The sequence below is a fragment of the Monodon monoceros genome, unplaced genomic scaffold, assembly GCF_005190385.1.
Source record: "Monodon monoceros isolate NGI ecotype Baffin Bay Population unplaced genomic scaffold, NGI_Narwhal_1 Super_Scaffold_9, whole genome shotgun sequence".
NCBI lineage: Eukaryota > Metazoa > Chordata > Mammalia > Artiodactyla > Monodontidae > Monodon > Monodon monoceros.
The window spans coordinates 23382363-23399891 of record NW_021703786.1 but is presented as its reverse complement, the minus strand read 5'-3'; the positions used below and the strand labels follow the sequence as shown (position 1 = coordinate 23399891).

The 17529-nt window shown below is 43.9% G+C and overlaps 2 protein-coding genes and 1 pseudogene across 13 annotated transcripts in view; 2 read left to right on the top strand and 1 right to left on the bottom strand.

Annotated features, from left to right (window-relative positions):
- Nucleotides 1–4022, bottom strand: part of MILR1 (mast cell immunoglobulin like receptor 1) — a 29764-nt gene extending 25742 nt beyond the window's left edge. For 8 of the 9 annotated variants that reach the window (XR_003791971.1, XR_003791972.1, XR_003791973.1 and 5 more), the window contains exon 1: nt 3787–4022. Coding sequence is in view for 2 of the 9 variants with exons in the window: in XM_029212081.1 (XP_029067914.1) it covers nt 3787–3874 (88 nt within the window). In the remaining 7 variants the exon portion in view is untranslated. Of the gene's footprint in view, nt 1–2488; nt 2690–3786 lie in introns of all 9 variants that reach the window. The other variant, XR_003791974.1, reaches the window with a different exon arrangement.
- The window catches only part of POLG2 (DNA polymerase gamma 2, accessory subunit), a 66144-nt gene that overhangs the window by 41617 nt on the left and 6998 nt on the right, over nt 1–17529 (top strand). Inside the window, exons 10-12 of one of the 4 annotated variants that reach the window (XR_003791970.1) lie at nt 302–385; nt 3818–3908; nt 4744–6149. The gene's annotated coding sequence lies outside the window, so the exon portion shown is untranslated. Of the gene's footprint in view, nt 1–301; nt 386–3817; nt 3976–4738; nt 6150–17529 lie in introns of those variants that run through there. The other 3 variants (XR_003791969.1, XR_003791968.1, XR_003791967.1) reach the window with 3 other exon arrangements.
- LOC114889132 lies at nt 7550–8190 on the top strand (annotated as a pseudogene).

Here is a 17529-nt window from a genome sequence, read left to right as displayed (position 1 = left end):
AATGCAGGGGTTGCGGGTTCGATCCCTGGTCAGGGAACTAAGATCCCACATCCCACGGCCAAAAAGAAGAAAAAAGAAAAGGGAGGATAAATACTTGGTTCTCTTCTGTTACTGACCAATTTTGAAAATAATGAGTTGGTTTCCTAGCATCTTGTAACAGTGAGATATTTCCCTTTATTGTTATTATTTTTTGTTTAAGAATCATTATGAACTCATAGATTTAAATGTATTTGATGTGTCTCAACCCACAACCCATTACGATTATTTTATTCTTATTGTCTCTTTTTTTTTTTGGCTGTAGGGAGCATCTGCAAACTGCCTTCTGCCTTCACAGCTGTGAACTGCTCCGTGCCTCATTGAACCAATTTCTCAGCCCTGAGAATAGGTCAGTTTTGTTAAGCAGCTGTGTCTCATTTTAGGAGGCAGTGTTGGGGGTGGGGTCCCGCCAAAGTGAGGCCTTTGTAAGGGCAAAGCCATCAGCGTTTAATGGGAGGTACTTCTGTAGAAACAAAGGAAAAGCCAACTGTCCAGCCTGGTCTGAGTCCAGAGGGTGGTCAGCTGGGGGGACTTCCAGGAGGGTGGTCTCCGTGCCTCCCTGTATGGGGGAGGGGCAAGGGCAGGTGGTGGCAGTTCTGCTGCTTTTCCTGGGTCGCAGTTGGAATGTGGCCGTGGCATTGGGTGAACTCTGAGCAGCCCCCACCCCGGCATTACCAAGGTTGTCCACATGTAATCTGTGTGATTTCTCTGAAGTTTATACTAAGTTGTCAAGCTTCAGCTTGTAGGGAAGTTTTCATTTTTCGTGATTCCAAGTCAGAAGGGTAGGAGAGAAATTGGAAATGTTAACTGCTGACAACGAGACGTGGCCATTCGACACCCCACAGTGTGTGCTGTACTTTTACTGAAGCAGAGCTCTCTCCCTACAATCACCCCCATTTTTTTTTTTTTTTTTTTTTCCGTACGTGGGCCTCTCACTGTTGTGGCCTCTCCCGTTGCGGAGCACAGGCTCCAGACTCGCAGGCTCAGCGGCCATGGCTCACGGGCCCAGTCGCTCCGTGGCATGTGGGATCTTCCCGGACCGGGGCACAAACCCGTGTCCCCTGCATCGGCAGGCAGACTCTCAACCACTGCGCCACCAGGGAAGCCCCCCACCCCCATTCTTAATAGAGATAATTGAAGATTAATTAGTTTGCAAAATCAGTCTGGTCTCATTAAACTTGGCCTGATTATTGATATCAGTGCAGCAAGAGTAGATTGAACATGTAGGTCTTTTAAGTCTGCTTTGCTGGAACTTTTATAAGGAATTCCAGATTAGACTTTTAATAGCCTCTTGAGGCTAAGAAGCCAAGTCAGCAGCTTGTCACAAGACTGTACCTTCAGTACCCATGAATTTGGGTGAATTCCTCTCTTCTCGATGTCCCCAAGACATCCTGAGACCCCTGGACCTGCTAAGAAGTGACCTTTACTCACTTGTGAGTGAAAAAAAAAGAGGAAAATAGGGAAATGTTTTTTATATCACCTGCTTGGAAAAAGTCTTCCAAGTAAGACACACGAAATAGCCATAAAGAAAAGACTGAGAAAAAATAACAATCCTAAAACTTTAAACTCCTCTATGGCAAAATTAAGAGGTGTAAAATGCTAGAAGAAAATACTTAAAACATAAATGAAAGCATAGTATTCTTTTTATATACGTAAACCAACAGCAAATTAATAAGAAAAAGATAATCAAATAAATGGGCAAATAATCTGAATATGTAATTCCCAAAAGAAGAAATAGTGCTGGGGCTGAGGGATGGCTTGGGTGGAGGAGGGGTTTAGACCCCTCAAAAATGCCAAAACCTCCCTCCTTCTCTTTGATCTGGACAATTAATATTTTCTCAGCCTTATGTAAGCTCAGCTTCAAGATGAGACCTTGCCTCTCTTTCCAACCAGATAGCCATCCCTAAATGTCCTTTATATGGGTGTACTAGAGCTTTCACAGTCAACAGACATGAAAAAGAAGCTCAACTTTATGAGCGATGAGGCAACCACGAATTAAAACAACATGGAGGGCTTCCCTGGTAGTGGCGCAGTGGTTAAGAATCTGCCTGCCAGTGCAAAGGACACGGGTTCGAGCCCTGGCCCAGGAATATCCCACATGCTGTGGAGCAACAAAGCCCGTGCACCACAACTACTGATCCTGCACTCTAGAGCCTGCAAGCTGCAACTACTGAGCCCATGTGCCACAACTACTGAAGCCCACACCCCTAGAGCCTGTGCTCCACAAGAGAAGCCATGACAATGAGAAGCCCACACACCTCAAGGAAGAGTAGCCCCCGCTCACCGCAACTAGAGAAAGCTCGCGCACAGCAACGAAGATGCAACACAGCCAAAAATAAATTAATTAATTTTTAAAAAAACAACATGGAGATATTATTTTGTACTCATCAGAGTGACACATTAAAAAACTGACTGTATCCACTGTTTGAGAGGGTGGGAAACTCACACTTACCCATGTGCGTGGTCAGTGTTGGTGACCATGCACCAGTTCAGCGTGTGGGGAGGGCAACTTAGCAGTATCTGTAACAATTCAAATGGACATGCCCTTGGACCCAGCCATTTCACTTCTAGGATTTTATCCTACATGAGCTCTCACACACTCATGTGTCCACAAAGCATGTTGTGTACAGCGATGTTTACTGCAGTATTGTTTCTATTACAAAGAAAAAAAATGGAACAACCAGTAAGGGGGTGATGGTTCAATGAATTAGGCCGTGGGACTTCCCTGATGGCGCAGTGGCTAAGACTCCGCACTCCCAGTGCAGGGCATCTGGGTTCGATCCCTGCTCAGGGAACTAGATCACATGCATGCCGCAACTAACAGTTCGCGTGCCACAACTGAGGAGCCCGCAAGCTGCAACCAAGACCTGGCACAACCTAATTAATTAATTACTTTAAAAGATATTAAAAATTATTTTTAAAAAATGAATTATGGCTGAGTCCTATTATGAATTGCCATGTAGCTCTTGAAAAGAAAGGAACTAAATCTAAATGTTCCTCTTAGAAAGATGTCTGGGATATATTGTTAATTTTAAAAAGGACAGGTCACAGAAGAGTTTGTTTACTATGATATTGAAACAAAAAGGACTGTTAATAGTGATTGCTTCTGGAAGTGGAGAGGGGAGAGGGATTGAGGGGATATAACAGAACTTTCACATTTTATAGTATAGTAACAACAACGACCTGAGCTAGCATTTGTTGATGGTTCATCATACACTCGGCTCTGTGCTGAGGCGCATGGCTTGTCTCAGTCCCCACAACAACCCTCCCAGGAAAGTGCTTTTATTTTCCCCACTTCACAGAAGATAGAAATTAAGCTTTAAGTGGTTTCCTCGTGCGCGCGGGCTGCCAGCTGGAAAACGGTAGAACCAGGGTTAGGACCACAACAGCCTAGCTCTATGGTGATAAACTGCCTCCCAGGATATATTTTTAGTGTTGCTTGACTTGTTTTACAACAATTATGTGTTGATTTTTCTAATTAAAAAACAACAACAGAGAAAGAAGGAACCATTACATTGTAAAAAAAAAAAAAATCTCAGTATTTTGTCTCTGAGTCTCAGGAAAGATTCTCCAACTCCCTTGCTAAAATCACTTCATTTTAAACAGTAGGTCATAGAAACGACTCTCCCTTTGGTTGTTCATCAGAAAGCACCGAAAAACCTGTTCATGAACGCGCATGATTTAAAGCTGACAGTCTCACCGTTTTGGTGAAAACAGCTTTAGTACAAGAGAGAAGTAAATGAAACTTACCATTTGTTTTTCTCATTCTTTCACAATCCAGTGCAGCCTTCTGAACTGAAAGAGAGAAAAGGAACATAAGAAAACTCTTTTTCCACATGTTGTTTTGGTTTGGAGATTCAAGCTTCAAAATGGTAAGTGAGCCTTATACTTGACAGCAGGAAAAATGCCCCCAAAGAACAGTCTGTTCAAATGGCCCCCACGTTCTCCTAAATGAAATCGGGGAGGAGGGCAAAGGAGGCTTTGTGGGCTCCGGGGTTGGTGAGTCACATAGAGAACTTCCTCCTTTTTTTTTTTTTTTTTTTGGTACGCGAGCCTCTCACTGTTGTGGCCTCTCCCGTTGCGGAGCACAGGCTCCGGACGCGCAGGCTCAGTGGCCATGGCTCACGGGCCCAGCCGCTCTGCAGCATGTGGGACCTTCCCAGACCGGGGCACGAACCCGCGTCCCCTGCATCGACAGGGGGACTCTCAACCACTGCGCCACCAGGGAAGCCCAAGAACTTCCTCCTTTTTGACCAAGTTAAAGAAATGGGAATTGCATGGACAAGGCTGACATAAGATGACTGGTTGATGTGACCCTGTGCTCCTCTGTGAGCTCTTGTAGGCAGAGAGAGATGTGACAGGTTGCCTCTAATTCAGGCTGGCAGGGAAGCTGGACAGTGGGGAAAAGAAAAAGTATTGTCTTTATGCAAACCCACCCAATTGTCTCTTTCTAGATATGGCCTGTGTCCAAAGGAATTTAGTGGAAGTTTGGTTTAGTCTTGGGAAGGAATACTGACTGTGTAGAGAGACACAGGGAAACATGGCAGCAGAAATGCCTGATTGTGTTAAATGCTGGCTTCTAGGCCCCACTCCAGGCTTACTGGGGATGAAACCTGGGACTCTGAATTTTCACAAGGGCCCAAGCAGTCTCAGGGTCTCTAAATCACAACCCTGAAGTAACTAGTGATTCACTTCTCTGCAGTGCAGAATTCTCCTGACTCTGCGAAGTGGATGCAGAAGTGGATGCATGTTTTTGCTGTCGCCAGCCTGAAGTGGGGAGTGGGAAGGGGTGAGGGGTTCCCGAGTGGTGGGAGCTGTGATCAGGCTGGGCCACTTGGGTTACTGGTTCTTTTCTTTTTTTTTAATTATTATTTTTAAATTTTTTGACCTCTCTGCACGGCTTGTGGGATCTTTGTTCCCCTGACCAGGGATTAAACCCGGCCCTCCGCAGTGAAAGTGAGGAGTCCTAACCACTAGACCACCAGGGAATCCCGGGTTACTGATTCTTGTTGCCACTGAGGGTTGGCCCTGTAGGTCTGTTGCATTCCTGTGGACAGGTGCCCTCTCTGTGGGGGACACAGAGGTGCAGGTTCTTTCAGATCATCCAACCTCCAGTATTAACTCACTCCTAGTGCTCCTTTCTCGGGCTCCCCAGGTCCAGCCCGTGGTGGTCAGTCATTCCCAACCTCACACCTGGCCACTACTGGGGGTCTGAGCAGACCAGGACCTGCTGCCGTCACCCCCACTTCCTCCCTGTCTGGCTGCCACTGTCTGGAAGCCAATCACCTTATTTAGCCTTCAGTTCATAAAAGGCCTTTATTTCCTTCTGACAGTAAAAGTTACTTCTCAGGCACCCACTCTTCTAACAAAGATGGCACTCAGTGCTTGACGGTGACTTCATACGGTGATATTGGTGGCAATTTCTTTCACTAAAGAACCCCACAAGTTTAATCTCTGGTGGGATGACCCTTAACGCCAGAATTTCTGCTAAAGGGAATCAGAGGTTTCGTTTTTGACATTTCCCAGGAGTATCTCATCCATCCTGGCCTGAGCAGAGGGTGGAGCTGGGTTCCCGAGAACTGTCATGCCCAGAAGATGGGGGGTCTTTAGAAAAGCTGACGTGTCTGGGGCATTTCTGTGTGTGGAACTTTCAGCTGGCGCAGGAAGCCTGCAGACCACAGCTTGGATACAGAGACAGCAAAGGAAACCAGAAGAAGTGCTACTTAGAGCTGTTAGTAAACGTTGCTAGGAGTACCTTAGCAAGGCCCCGGAAAAGGATCATAGTCTGTCAAAGATTACACAACAAATCAGCTATGAAGTCTCAAGTGGAAAAAGAAAAAGTTCATCCATGGACCTGGCACATTCCTTAGGGCCCAAATCATGGCAAATCCACATTGTTATGGTCCACAATAATTCACCATATCGATAAGCTTGTTAACAAGAAATATAGTCAAACAAACGGTAAGGTTAGGCTTTCTGTTGTCTAAGAGCTTTACACTGATAATCTCATTTAATCCTTATGAAACCTCTATGAAGTGTGCAGAGATATAATTAAATATGTCACAACCAGTAGAGTAATATATATGTCGATGCATGGATCAGATATTTAAAAATATATTCTACCACCCCTAGTTTATCTCTAAATAAACTAAGATGTTATAAAACTACTCAACAAGTGATATAAATTTTTGAGCAAATCTTTAATAAATTATTCTAATAATTTCCAAAATTTTGTTGATTTTTAGAAATAGTTGGTATGGTGTTTTGAAACAGGGCTCACGTTCCAGGATGATTGGACATGGGGAACTGCCTTGAATTTTTCCAGTGAATTCCTTGAAACTGGTGGCCATTGGATAATGTGTAATCTCGATAAATTGAGAATTTCTCTTCACACCGGTTGTTCCTGGTGTTAAATCCTCAACTCCTGATGAACAAAAACAATGATAAAATTTTTAAATATTCCAGCCCTTATAATGTTGTTTGAAATTTTTCTATATCCAAAATTTCTGTTATCTTATATTTCTAAATCACAAAAAATCATTTAATCCATTGGTTTAATTTCACTTATCCTTCCACAGAACTTTACAAATACCATTTAGTAGTGTCAGGATTCTATAAATTTAAATGACTTTAGAATTCATTTATTTTCACTTTTGCCCTCAAATAATAAATGTATTTTTATATAATAATTTATTTTAAAGTATTATATTTTCTCTTGGAATTGATACTTTATTTTGTTTTGTTACAAGAAGTCATGCCATATTTCTTCATTGTTATAGCATCTTCCACTTCTCTTTCATTTATCAAACTAACCTTGTAAATCTGAAAGTATTAAAATCTCCACATGATAATAAAACTATAGATTTATAATTTTAAAAATTCCACATGAAAAGATGTTCAACGTCACTAATCATCAGGGAAATGAAAATCAAAACCACAATAAGATATCTCCTCACACCTGTCAGAATGGCCATCATCAAAAGGACAACAAATAACAAGTGTTGGCAAGGATGTGGAGAAAAGGGAACCCTCATGTACTGTTGGTGAGAATGTAAATTGCTGCAGCCACTATGGGAAACAGTATGGAGAGTCCTCAAAAAACTAAAAATAGAACTGTCATACAATTCAGCAATTCCACTTCTGGGTATTTTTCCAAAGAAAACAAAACAGTAATTCAAAAAGATATAGGCACCCTTATATTCATTGCAGCATTATTACAACAACCAAGCTACAGAAACAACCTAACCCGTCCATAGACAGTTGAATGGGTAAAGAAGATGTGATGTATATACACAATGGAATATTACTTGGCCATAAAAAAGAATGAAATCCTGCTGTTTGCGACAAACTGGATGGACCTAGAGGGTATTATGCTAAGTGAAGTAAGTCAGACAGAGAAAGACAAATACCATATTATCTCACTTATAGAATATAATATTACAAGACAATTATACTTTAATTTAAAAATATAAATAAATAAAAGTATTAAAATTTCTGTTAGAATATCCCTAATTAAGCATAAAACTCCCTAAAATGTTTCCTTTTCCAAAGATTTTACCATTTCCGTTAAAATGAACAGGCTTCATAGTTTCCAGACTGTGCGGCTGTAGCACCGCAAGTTCTCCATAAGGTCCAATGGCCTTCCAGTTTTCATTGTCTCAGTTCCCAAGTCTTGAGATATATTACTTAATTCTTTCTGATGTTTATTTGATGAAAGAAGGTAAATTAAAAGTTTGTCAGGCTTCTTCCTCTTCCAGGGATGGTATCTAGAGGCATTCAGGATGATCCAGCATTTGACATGCCGTCATAGGCTGTTCCATGATACAGCCTCTAACAAAACCAGGCTGTCTCGAACCCCTGGTAACAGAATTGTTTACCTTTATACCAAGAAGGTTGAGAAAGCACCAAAATTCGCATGTGGTGTGCCCAGGCTGACTTCGAGGAGTTCGTGCCATGAGACCTAAAGTTCTTATGAGGTTGTCTAAAACAAAAAAACATGTCAGCCGGGCCTGTGGTGGTTCCATGTGTGCTAAATGTGTCCGTGACAGGATCAAGCGCGCTTTCCTCATTGAGGAGCGGAAAATCGTTGTGGAAGTGTTGAAAGCACAAGCATGGAGTCAGAAAGCTAAATTTAAAAAATGAAGCTTTGGGACTTCCCTGGTGGCTCAGTGGTTAAGAATCCACCTGCCAATGCAGGGGACACGGGTTCGATCCCTGGTCTGGAAGATCCCAGATGCCGCGGAGCAACTAAGCCCGTGCACCACAACTACTGAGCCCGCATGCCTACAGCTTCATGCTCCACAACAAGAGAAGCCACCGCAATGAGAAGCCTGCGCACCGCAACGAAGAGTAGTCCCCTCTGGCCGCAACTAGAGAAAGCCTGAGCGCAGCAACGAAGACCCAAAGCAGCCAAAAATAAATTAAAATTACAAAAAAAGAAGCTTTTTTGAGTATGAAAATTTTTTTTTAAGTTTGTCAGGAAAATACTTTAAGATTGACATTATTCACATCTTTAATTACATCACTCAGAGGTGACTATAGAGGGTTCGACACCACCTGTCTGAGGACGGGTTCCTGAGCAACAGAGCCTGAGGTGGAATTCTTGAGCATGTGATTTACCAAGGGAGTGATTGAAGGAGAAGGGAAGGGCACTGGCATGTAGAACAGGACACGGGAAGCAACTAAGCAAAGATGAGGGTTCAGCTGAACTTGACGCACTGTCTGCTCCCATGGAGTGATGTGGGATGTGAGTTGTGCCATGGGGTTTGGTCCATCTTGTGGCCAGGGAGCTGGGTTTTTACCCCTCCCCTCCATTGTTCGGTCATGAAAACGGGCCTGGGGGGGGATGTGCCTAGGACCACTCAGGCATCTCTGGACAAGCTGTCCTCCAGGGAGGATGAGCCACTCCACCCAGTCCAGAGGAGGGGAGTGGTGCCTGCCCGACAGCACTTGTCTAGAAATAGCTTCTAAAATCTTGGCTGAAACTCCAGATTTCCCAGACTTCCTCTCTACCCTGCTCTAGTATTCCTACTCTGTACAAAACCCGGTAAGGTTTTCATGAAACATCATGGAAACCATATTTCTCAAGCACGGACAGTAACATTTGGATATAGTATTTCACATGTTCCTTCCCCTTTAAGAGATGAACAAAAACAAGTGACTATTTTTGAAGACTTGAATTTTACATTTTAATTTAAAAATACATGTTAGGGAAATAGTTTCAAATTTTGTTTTCTTATTTTAATAGTTACATTTTACAACAAGTAGGACCATTAATTTAGGTCACAGTGATACACCCATGCTTTTTTTTCTTTTTTGAAATTCATTAATTTCATGTCTAAAAATACTTAACTGTTTAAAACTATACACTAGATTGTGTTAAAAATTCTGATAGCAGTTTCTGAATATTCTCATTTGCTTTATAGATATAATTTTGATTTTTACATTTCCAGAATTTTTATTATTTCAAAAACCTACGTGAAACAGATTTAAGGTATTCTTTTCATTATTTTGCTCACTGGGTTTGCAGAATTTATCAGAGCAATGAGCTTTGCCAGAACAAGATTACCATTCTGATGAAATATATTTAGCATTTTCAATTTTTTACATCATAACATCTGAGCCCAATTTGTTCACAGCACAACTTTTTTAAAAAATTTATTTTATTTATTTATTTTTGGCTGCATTGGGTCTTCGTTGCTGCACGCGGGCTTTCTCCAGTTGCGGCGAGCGGGGGCTACTCTTCGTTGCTGTGCGCGGGCTTCTCACTGTGGTGGCTTCTCTTGCTGCAGAGCACGGGCTCTAGGTGCACCGGCTTCAGTAGCTGTGGCACGCAGGCTCAGTAGCTGTGGCTCGCGGGCTCTAGAGCGCAGGCTCAGTAGTTGTGGCACATGGGTTTAGTTGCTCTGCGGCATGTGGGATCTTCCTGGACCAGGGCTCGAACCCGTGTCCCCTGCATTGGCAGGTGGATTCTTAACCACTGCGCCACCAGGGAAGCCCCCGCAGCACAACTTCTGAGTCCTATTCATATTTTTTGTTAGAATAATTAAATTGGTTTTCATTCCAGAAATAGAAATCATTTGCTTTATTTTGTACTGCTTCTTGTACAGTGTAAAAAGACATTCTGGGCTGTTCTGATTTGAGCAGATGTTCTGGGCTGCAGTTCACTATTCATTTCACTTCTGATTTGTTCCCACAGATTCTGTACTTGGTTGAATAGTGACCCCTAGACTTCATACCCACCCAGAACCTTAGAATGTGAGCTTATTTGAAAATGAGGTCTTTGCAGACGTAATTAGTTAAGATAAAGTCATGCTGGTATCCTTATAAGAAGGCAGCTTTGTGATTCATCGTAGGGGTTAGGGCTGGCAGGGACTCCACTTGTTCTCCAGTTTTCCTGCATCAAGATGGCTGGGCTGCTGCTGAGGAGGGGTCTCCATCCCTGGGCTCTGGAGTGATGTCAACTGACCCCCTACCCCCTCTCAGGGAAGGGGGGTGCTGAGGATTCTAGGAAGATCCAGTCAGTTCACAGGCCAGTTGCCAGCCTCACCCTCCTTGTCCTGATTCTTCTTGGGACTTGCTCTACCTGCCCACAGCTGTGAATAGTGAGCTTTGGTGTCCATTCCTGGACTGGGCTGGTGACCGCCCAATTGTGGGGGTCACCACTCAGTAACAACACCATATGAATAGATTCACCAGGGCCTTTTCTACCTCTTGGAGCTTGCTGTGCTCTCATCTAGAGTGTTTCAAGGACCAAAGGGAAGGATCTAGCACTTGCTGAACATCTCCTGGCCAGGGGTCAGCCCATCAGATGGGCCAACTCACTCCATCTTCATAATAACCCTATGGGTTGTTCTGTTTCACAGATGGAAAAACCGTTCAGGAACAGAGCTAGGTCTCCAGCGTAGAGGCCTAGCCACACTGAGCTATGGCAGATTGTCGTTAGAAGACTAAACACGTCGCCCTCCTCCCCTACATGATCAGTGAGGGGATCACAGGCCCACCCTCAACAGAAAATTCACTTTAGCGTGTGTTTGACCCCTTATATACTTGGAAGAAATTTGCAGCGGCTTTTACAACACCAGCTAACATCAGAATTCCTGCATTCGCATCCAGAGCTGTGATGTGTAGACCTAGAATCTTCCGTCTAGAGCTACAAGTGTGCAAAGGTAGGCGCCCAGGGGCATCCATGCAGTTTTGCCTGTAATCATGAAAAATTACAAACACCTAAATGCCTATCAATTGGGAACAGGTTGTTTAAATTGTAGGATGTTTTTGACATTCTGTTCTTTTGTGAAACAGCTTTTTTGTGTGATGTAATTCACATACCATAAAATTTAAAGTATAGAGTTCAGTGGTTTTTAGTATATTCACGAAGAGGTGCAACCATAGCCACAATCTAATTTTAGAACATTTTTATTACCCTGTAAAGAAATCCCATACAAGATATTTTGGAGCCATTTTTTAAAAACAGAGGTAGTTCTCTGTGTATTTAAATGAAAATATGTGCATGATGTGCAAAAGGTTAAAAAAAATCACGTTGCAGAAAGTATATAAGATATCCCATCTATTTATAATATATATCTAAACGTGTTTTTTTTAATATTTATTTATTTTGGGGGGGCTGCATTGGGTCTTCGTTGCTGTGCGCGGGCTTCTCTAGTTGCAGCAAGCGGGGTCTACTGTTCCTTGCAGTGCACGGGCTTCTCATTGCAGTGGCTTCTCTTGTTGCGGAGCACGAGCTCTAGGTGCATGGGCTTCAGTAGTTGTGGTGCGTGGGCTCAGTAGCTGTGGCTCACGGGCTCTAGAGCACAGGCTCAGTAGTTGTGGCGCACGGGCTTAGTTGCTCCGCGGCATGTGGGATCTTCCTGGACCAGGGCTTGAACCTGTGTCCCCTACATTGGCAGGTGGATTCTTAATCACTGCGCCACCAGGGAAGTCCTAAACATGTTTATATGTTTGTTCATTCATTCATTCATTCACTTATTTGTATATGCATAGAGCACTCTGTCTGGAGAAAGGAACGAGGAAGTTTTATTTTAAATACCTTTTATATAGCATTTAAAAAAATTTTTTTTTTATTTTGGTCGTACTGGGTCTTAGTTGTGGCATGCGAACTCTTAGTTGTGGCACGCATGTGGGATCTAGTTCCCTGACCAGGGATGGAACGCACATCCCATTCATTACAAGGCGGATTCTTTTTTATTTATTTATTTGTTTATGGCTGTTTTGGGTCTTCGTTTCTGTGCGAGGGCTTTCTCTAGTTGTGGCAAGCGGCGGCCACTTTTCATTGCGGTGCGCGGACCTCTCACTATCGCGGCCTCTCTTGTTGCGGAGCACAGGCTCCAGACGCGCAGGCTCAGTAATTGTGGCTCACGGGTCTAGTTGCTCCGCGGCATGTGGGATCTTCCCAGACCAGGGCTCGAACCCATGTCAGCTGCATTGGCAGGCAGATTCTCAACCACTGCGCCACCAGGGAAGCCCCTTATATAGCATTTTTATGCTATATATTTTATACAGTATTTTTACATCAGTGCTGTGTTTCTACTAGAAATAATAACCAAGGGTGAAATAAGCAATGAGGGTGTCCAAAGCTGATAAAGAAGTGTTAGAAGTGATTGGTACAAATTTAAAGGTAAAAAAAAAATGATTTTTTTGTGTGTCTAACCTGATATTCCATTAGATGGTGCCATTGTAAAATTTCTGTAATTTCAAATGGGCCATGGAAGGACTGGGCACACCCATTAACTGTTTCTGCCCGTAAAGACTTATTATTGTTGTTGCTTGCTTTTCTTTTAAGTCACTTGAAAAAGAAAAAAGTTAAAGCCCCCTTCAGTAATACCCTATTAGTTCAAGCCAATGGGAGTAAATGAAATGAGGTACTTATTAAAGGAATTTAATCATTAGATGAAAAATACTGTCAAATGCAAGTAAAACGGGCACTTGGGGACAAGTTATTTTCTCTCAGTCCTATAAAAATTCGCCACTGATACTCTGATTACCAGAAGTGCAAAATGTTGTCTGCTACTTTGGAATTTTCCACATTCCTGAGCAGGCTGGGATTCCTACCTTTTCTCCAACGACAACTCCTCCATTACTTCTCTGTCCTAAATCTCATTACTGGGAAGATTTTACCCATATAGTAATAGCATTTACTAAGTAGTTAAAGGTTTTTCTGTTTTGTATTTATGTATATATGTATTTGATCAATTGAAGTTCTTAACAGACAAAGGGATGGCCTTGCTGGGTTGATATAACTCCAGCCAAAAGCTGGAGGAACTTGAACTGGGTGGTAGAAGCAAGGGCCCTGGGGCCAGCCTCTGACCAGCCTGGCACTGTGGGCAATGACTGTAGCTGTACCGAACTCACGGGACTGAGCCACAGTGCATGTAAATCACATGTCGCACTACAACAAACACCAGTTACTATCATCGGCATTTTATTCAGCATGTGCCGCCGTATCTTCAGACAGCCACTTGGATTCTCTTTCACTGACCTACCCATCGCTCACCCCGGAATGCACAAGCTGAGCACTGTTGGCCTGGGTTTACCTCTGGGCTGACAGTTACGATGCTCACAAGTGCTTCTCTTCCCTGCTTGAAATGCCCCAAATCACCTTGTTTATACTGTTGGTGAGCTAAGTAAGGGGATTTTTAGTTTTACAGCTTTACAAATCATTATGGAAGCATCCACTTTTGGGGGCCAGTTTTCGTGAAATCCTCGGTACTGAAACGGTACCACAGAAGTAAAGAGCACAGAGTGGAACGTTGATGAGTCCTTTTAATTCAGAAAAGAGTCAGTTTGCAGATCTCAGATGGGGTGAATCTGAAGAACAAATTACCGTAATTTTGACATTTGGTCAGAATTTGGTACCCGGATTGCTTACAGCCAGACCTACCAGCAGGTGGCTTCGTCTGTACTAGGGACAGGTGCAAATGCGCCAGTTCTAAAAAGGGAACAGGCTCTTACCGGATTGCAAAATGCAATTCTGCAGACAAACCCCATAGATATAGGAAAATTAATTTTATCGGAGGAGGTGAAAAAAATTCTGTCCCGTAAGAGGGAGAGAAGAGGAATTGTTCTCTTTGCTTTTAATGGTATTAGTGTGTGTTGTGTGTGTGTGTTGGCAGGTAGGTGCATACTAGGCTTACGTTCTTTAGATGGTGACCTCCTTGAGAGCAGGGAAGTGTCGTACTCATTGCCCCCCACCTCACCCACCCAGCCTGTGCAGGGCATTCAGTGCCCACCCAGCTGATGAGAGTTGAATTGCTGGGTAGCAATTAGCAAGGAATGACTTTAGGTGGGGGTGACTTTAGTGTTTGGAGCTCCCAGCAAGTGGAGGCCTGCTCCAAACTCCAAACTCCCTGGTTTGCCCTACGGTGTTTCTTGCCCTGAGGTCTTGTCCTCTTTCAGGCCCCAAGCCCCAGGAGAACAAAGCTGTAGTGACTGTTCAGATTTCCTATACTGGCGATCTCTATGGGTTCCTGGGCTGGTGGGTTTTTTGGGGTTTTGTATGTGTGTGTTTGGTTTTTTTTGCCAGGGGTGAGAGTGGGGAGGGAATGGAGAGGGTGTCCAGAAGGAAAAACTGTACTTTTCTTTAAGCGCCAACATTATTCTAGGCACTGTGTTAAATTTAGTAGCTAAGCGTAACTTACATGCCATAAAATTCATGCATTATAACTGTATACTTCAAAGACTTTTAGTTAGGATCTGGCGATCCTAACTGCTAGGATGCCCAGTTAAATTTGAATCTCAGGTAGACAACAAACATTTTTTTAGTGTAAGTATGCCCCCATAGGAATATTTGGGATACACTTATACTAAAAAGATTATTTGTTGCTTTTTTGAAATTCAAATTTAACTGAACAGCCTATATTTTTATTTGCTAAATTTCAAAACTCTTCGTAAATATATAGAGTTGTGCAACCATCACCACAATCTGGTTCTAGAGCATTTCCATCACCCAGAAGTTCCCTCTTGCCCATTTGCCATCAATCCCTAATCCCTCCCCAAGTCCCAGGTAGCTACTGGTTTGCATTTTGCTTTTATAGATTTGAGGAAGACTGGGGTGGGGGGGGGGGGGGTTGTTTGGTTTTTTTGTTTGCTTTTGTTGCTGTTTTGTTTTGCTGCAAAAAGCTTTGTTGTTTCTATTTGGTCCAGGGCTTGGAAGAGGGCTCCAGGGTGATTAAAAAACTGCCTAGTAGCTGCAGAGAGAGGCTTCAGCTGTTACACAATTTAGTTTAAACTCTAAGTATTTGCATGAAGAGTTTGGTTTCATTTTTCCTGAATGTGAAACCACAGAGAAGACTGGCCACCCCATATGGGGTTTGGTTTGTCTTTTGTCACACACCTCACAGTATGGTGTGGTAAGTTCTGTGAGACCCAGAAAACAGGTCTCTGGGGTGCAGTTATGTGGATTATTTGAGTCTCTCCGTGTTTACAGACCACTTGGGTAAACCGCCTGTGGTGAAGTCTGAGAGCCGCCGGCCCTCAGAGGGGGGCCTTTCCAGGCCCAGCCAGGGCAGGGCAGGAGGATGCCCAGTTAAATTTGAATGTCAGGTAGCCAACAAACATTTTTTTAGTGTAAGTATGCCCCCATGCAGTATTTGGGATACACTTATACTAAAAAGATTATTTGTTGCTTATTTGAAATTCAAATTTAACTGAACATCTATAAGTTCAGGTGATCTGAGGAGCCATTCAAGGACACTGCACGCTACACTGGTCGAATGCTGGTCCTTGGCTACCTGGGCCCAGCCTTGGAGTGACTTAACTAAATGAAATATTACGTGTCAAGGAGCCTTACACTGTGCCTGGTGTGTGTAGCTGAAAACAGCCTTCCGTGAATTCAGAGTTCATCTGACACATACTACTGGAGACCCAGTGAGGCCTACAGCATCTCCAACTGAGAGTCTGCACGAAAGATGGCCCCTGCTTTAAGACAGGTAATGCTTTAACAGCCTGTGTTTACTGAGCACTAGCTGTGTGCCAGCATTTGCTAAGTGCTCCGTGTGTGTTAACATCTAATCCTCACAAACGCTCTAAGGCAGATACTGTCATTCTCCCTATGAGAATGACTGTCATTCTCCCTGTGAGGAAGTGGAGGCTCAGAGAGGTTAAGTCCCCCGAGGTCACACAGCTCGTCTGGACCTAGAAGAGCCTTTTCTTACTACTGCTCTGTGTTGCCTCACGTAATGACATGGTAAATTCTGTGCAAGCCCAGAAAGCGAGGTGTTTGAACCATGGGGAAGCTTTCCCAGGCATCTCCCCTCAGGGGTTAGCTGGCCAAAGAACTGGGGAACGGCATTCCAAGCAGAGGGAATGGCATATGCAAAGGTAAGAGGCAAGAGAACGAGGCACGATGAGGAGTAACCAATGAGGCCTGGGACAAATATTTCAGAGCATTTCCCAAAAAACTGGAATTTTCCTTGGGAAAAATTAAAAAGTCTAATTTTAGCAAGGGAAAGAGTCTCAGGTGAGAGCCCTGAAGACCTTCAGGAGCAACTTGCAGCAAGTACCTTAGATTGGTGAGCTGTCTCCGGCCCATCTCTCTCCCTCACCAGGCGTGCTTTTCTGCTGTAAAAAGGCTAATGATACCCATATGTGTGTGGCTCACATACCAGAACCCAGAATCCTATAGGGCTTAATGTAAGATAATGAAATGGAATAATGTGGGTGACATACATGGAGGAGTTTTATAGTCGGCATGTGGCCACACAGGTGTGACGTAGTGCTGGGCCCGCCAGGTCGCCCAGGCACCTGTGCCCAATGTACACCTTTAAGAGGAGCCTAAACCCCTTCCCTTCCACTCTCAGCAGCAGAGGGTTTCAGTGTTGATTTCCAGCTAGCAGGCACCTCCTCTTTCTTCCTCTACCTGTGGTTCTGGAGGCTCAGCCTGGAGAGGTGCCAGGCATCTAACTGACTCTGGAGCTGGGATTTTTTTGCAGGGAGCCAGAGGAAAGGAAAAATCCTCTTGCTGACTCTCCCTCTCTGGCTTCCCGGTGATTTATCACTATGGAAACGGAGCTCTTTTCCTCTTTGCTGTGGGCTGGCTGGGGGCACACATTGTTGGTGCCCTTGCTGCACAGATCAGAAGTTCCTTCCTCTTTCCTGTTGCAGAAATGCCACAGTCACCACCGTTGTCCAAGAACTGCAGCTCACACCTGAAGAGCTCAGTCTTGGGAAAAACAATCTCATTTGATTCCCCAGGGGTCCTGGGGGCCTTCTGGGTAATCGGTGGGGGCCTGAAAACAATGCCAGTGTGAGAACAATGCAGCCTCCAGGGCTGAACTGGGGCCCTGCTTTTCCCCTTCCTTCAGCTTTCCTAGCTGCATTTTAAAAATGGATTTACAGGCAGACGCAGGTAGTCTGTATTGTATTAGGTTGCAGTAAACTCAAGGTGCCTTTGTGTGGGCAGAACCTTCTTTGAGGGCAGGGCAGATGTGACTACAGGCAGGCCTGTGCCCACCCACTTGTGGAGACCCCAAGAGAAAT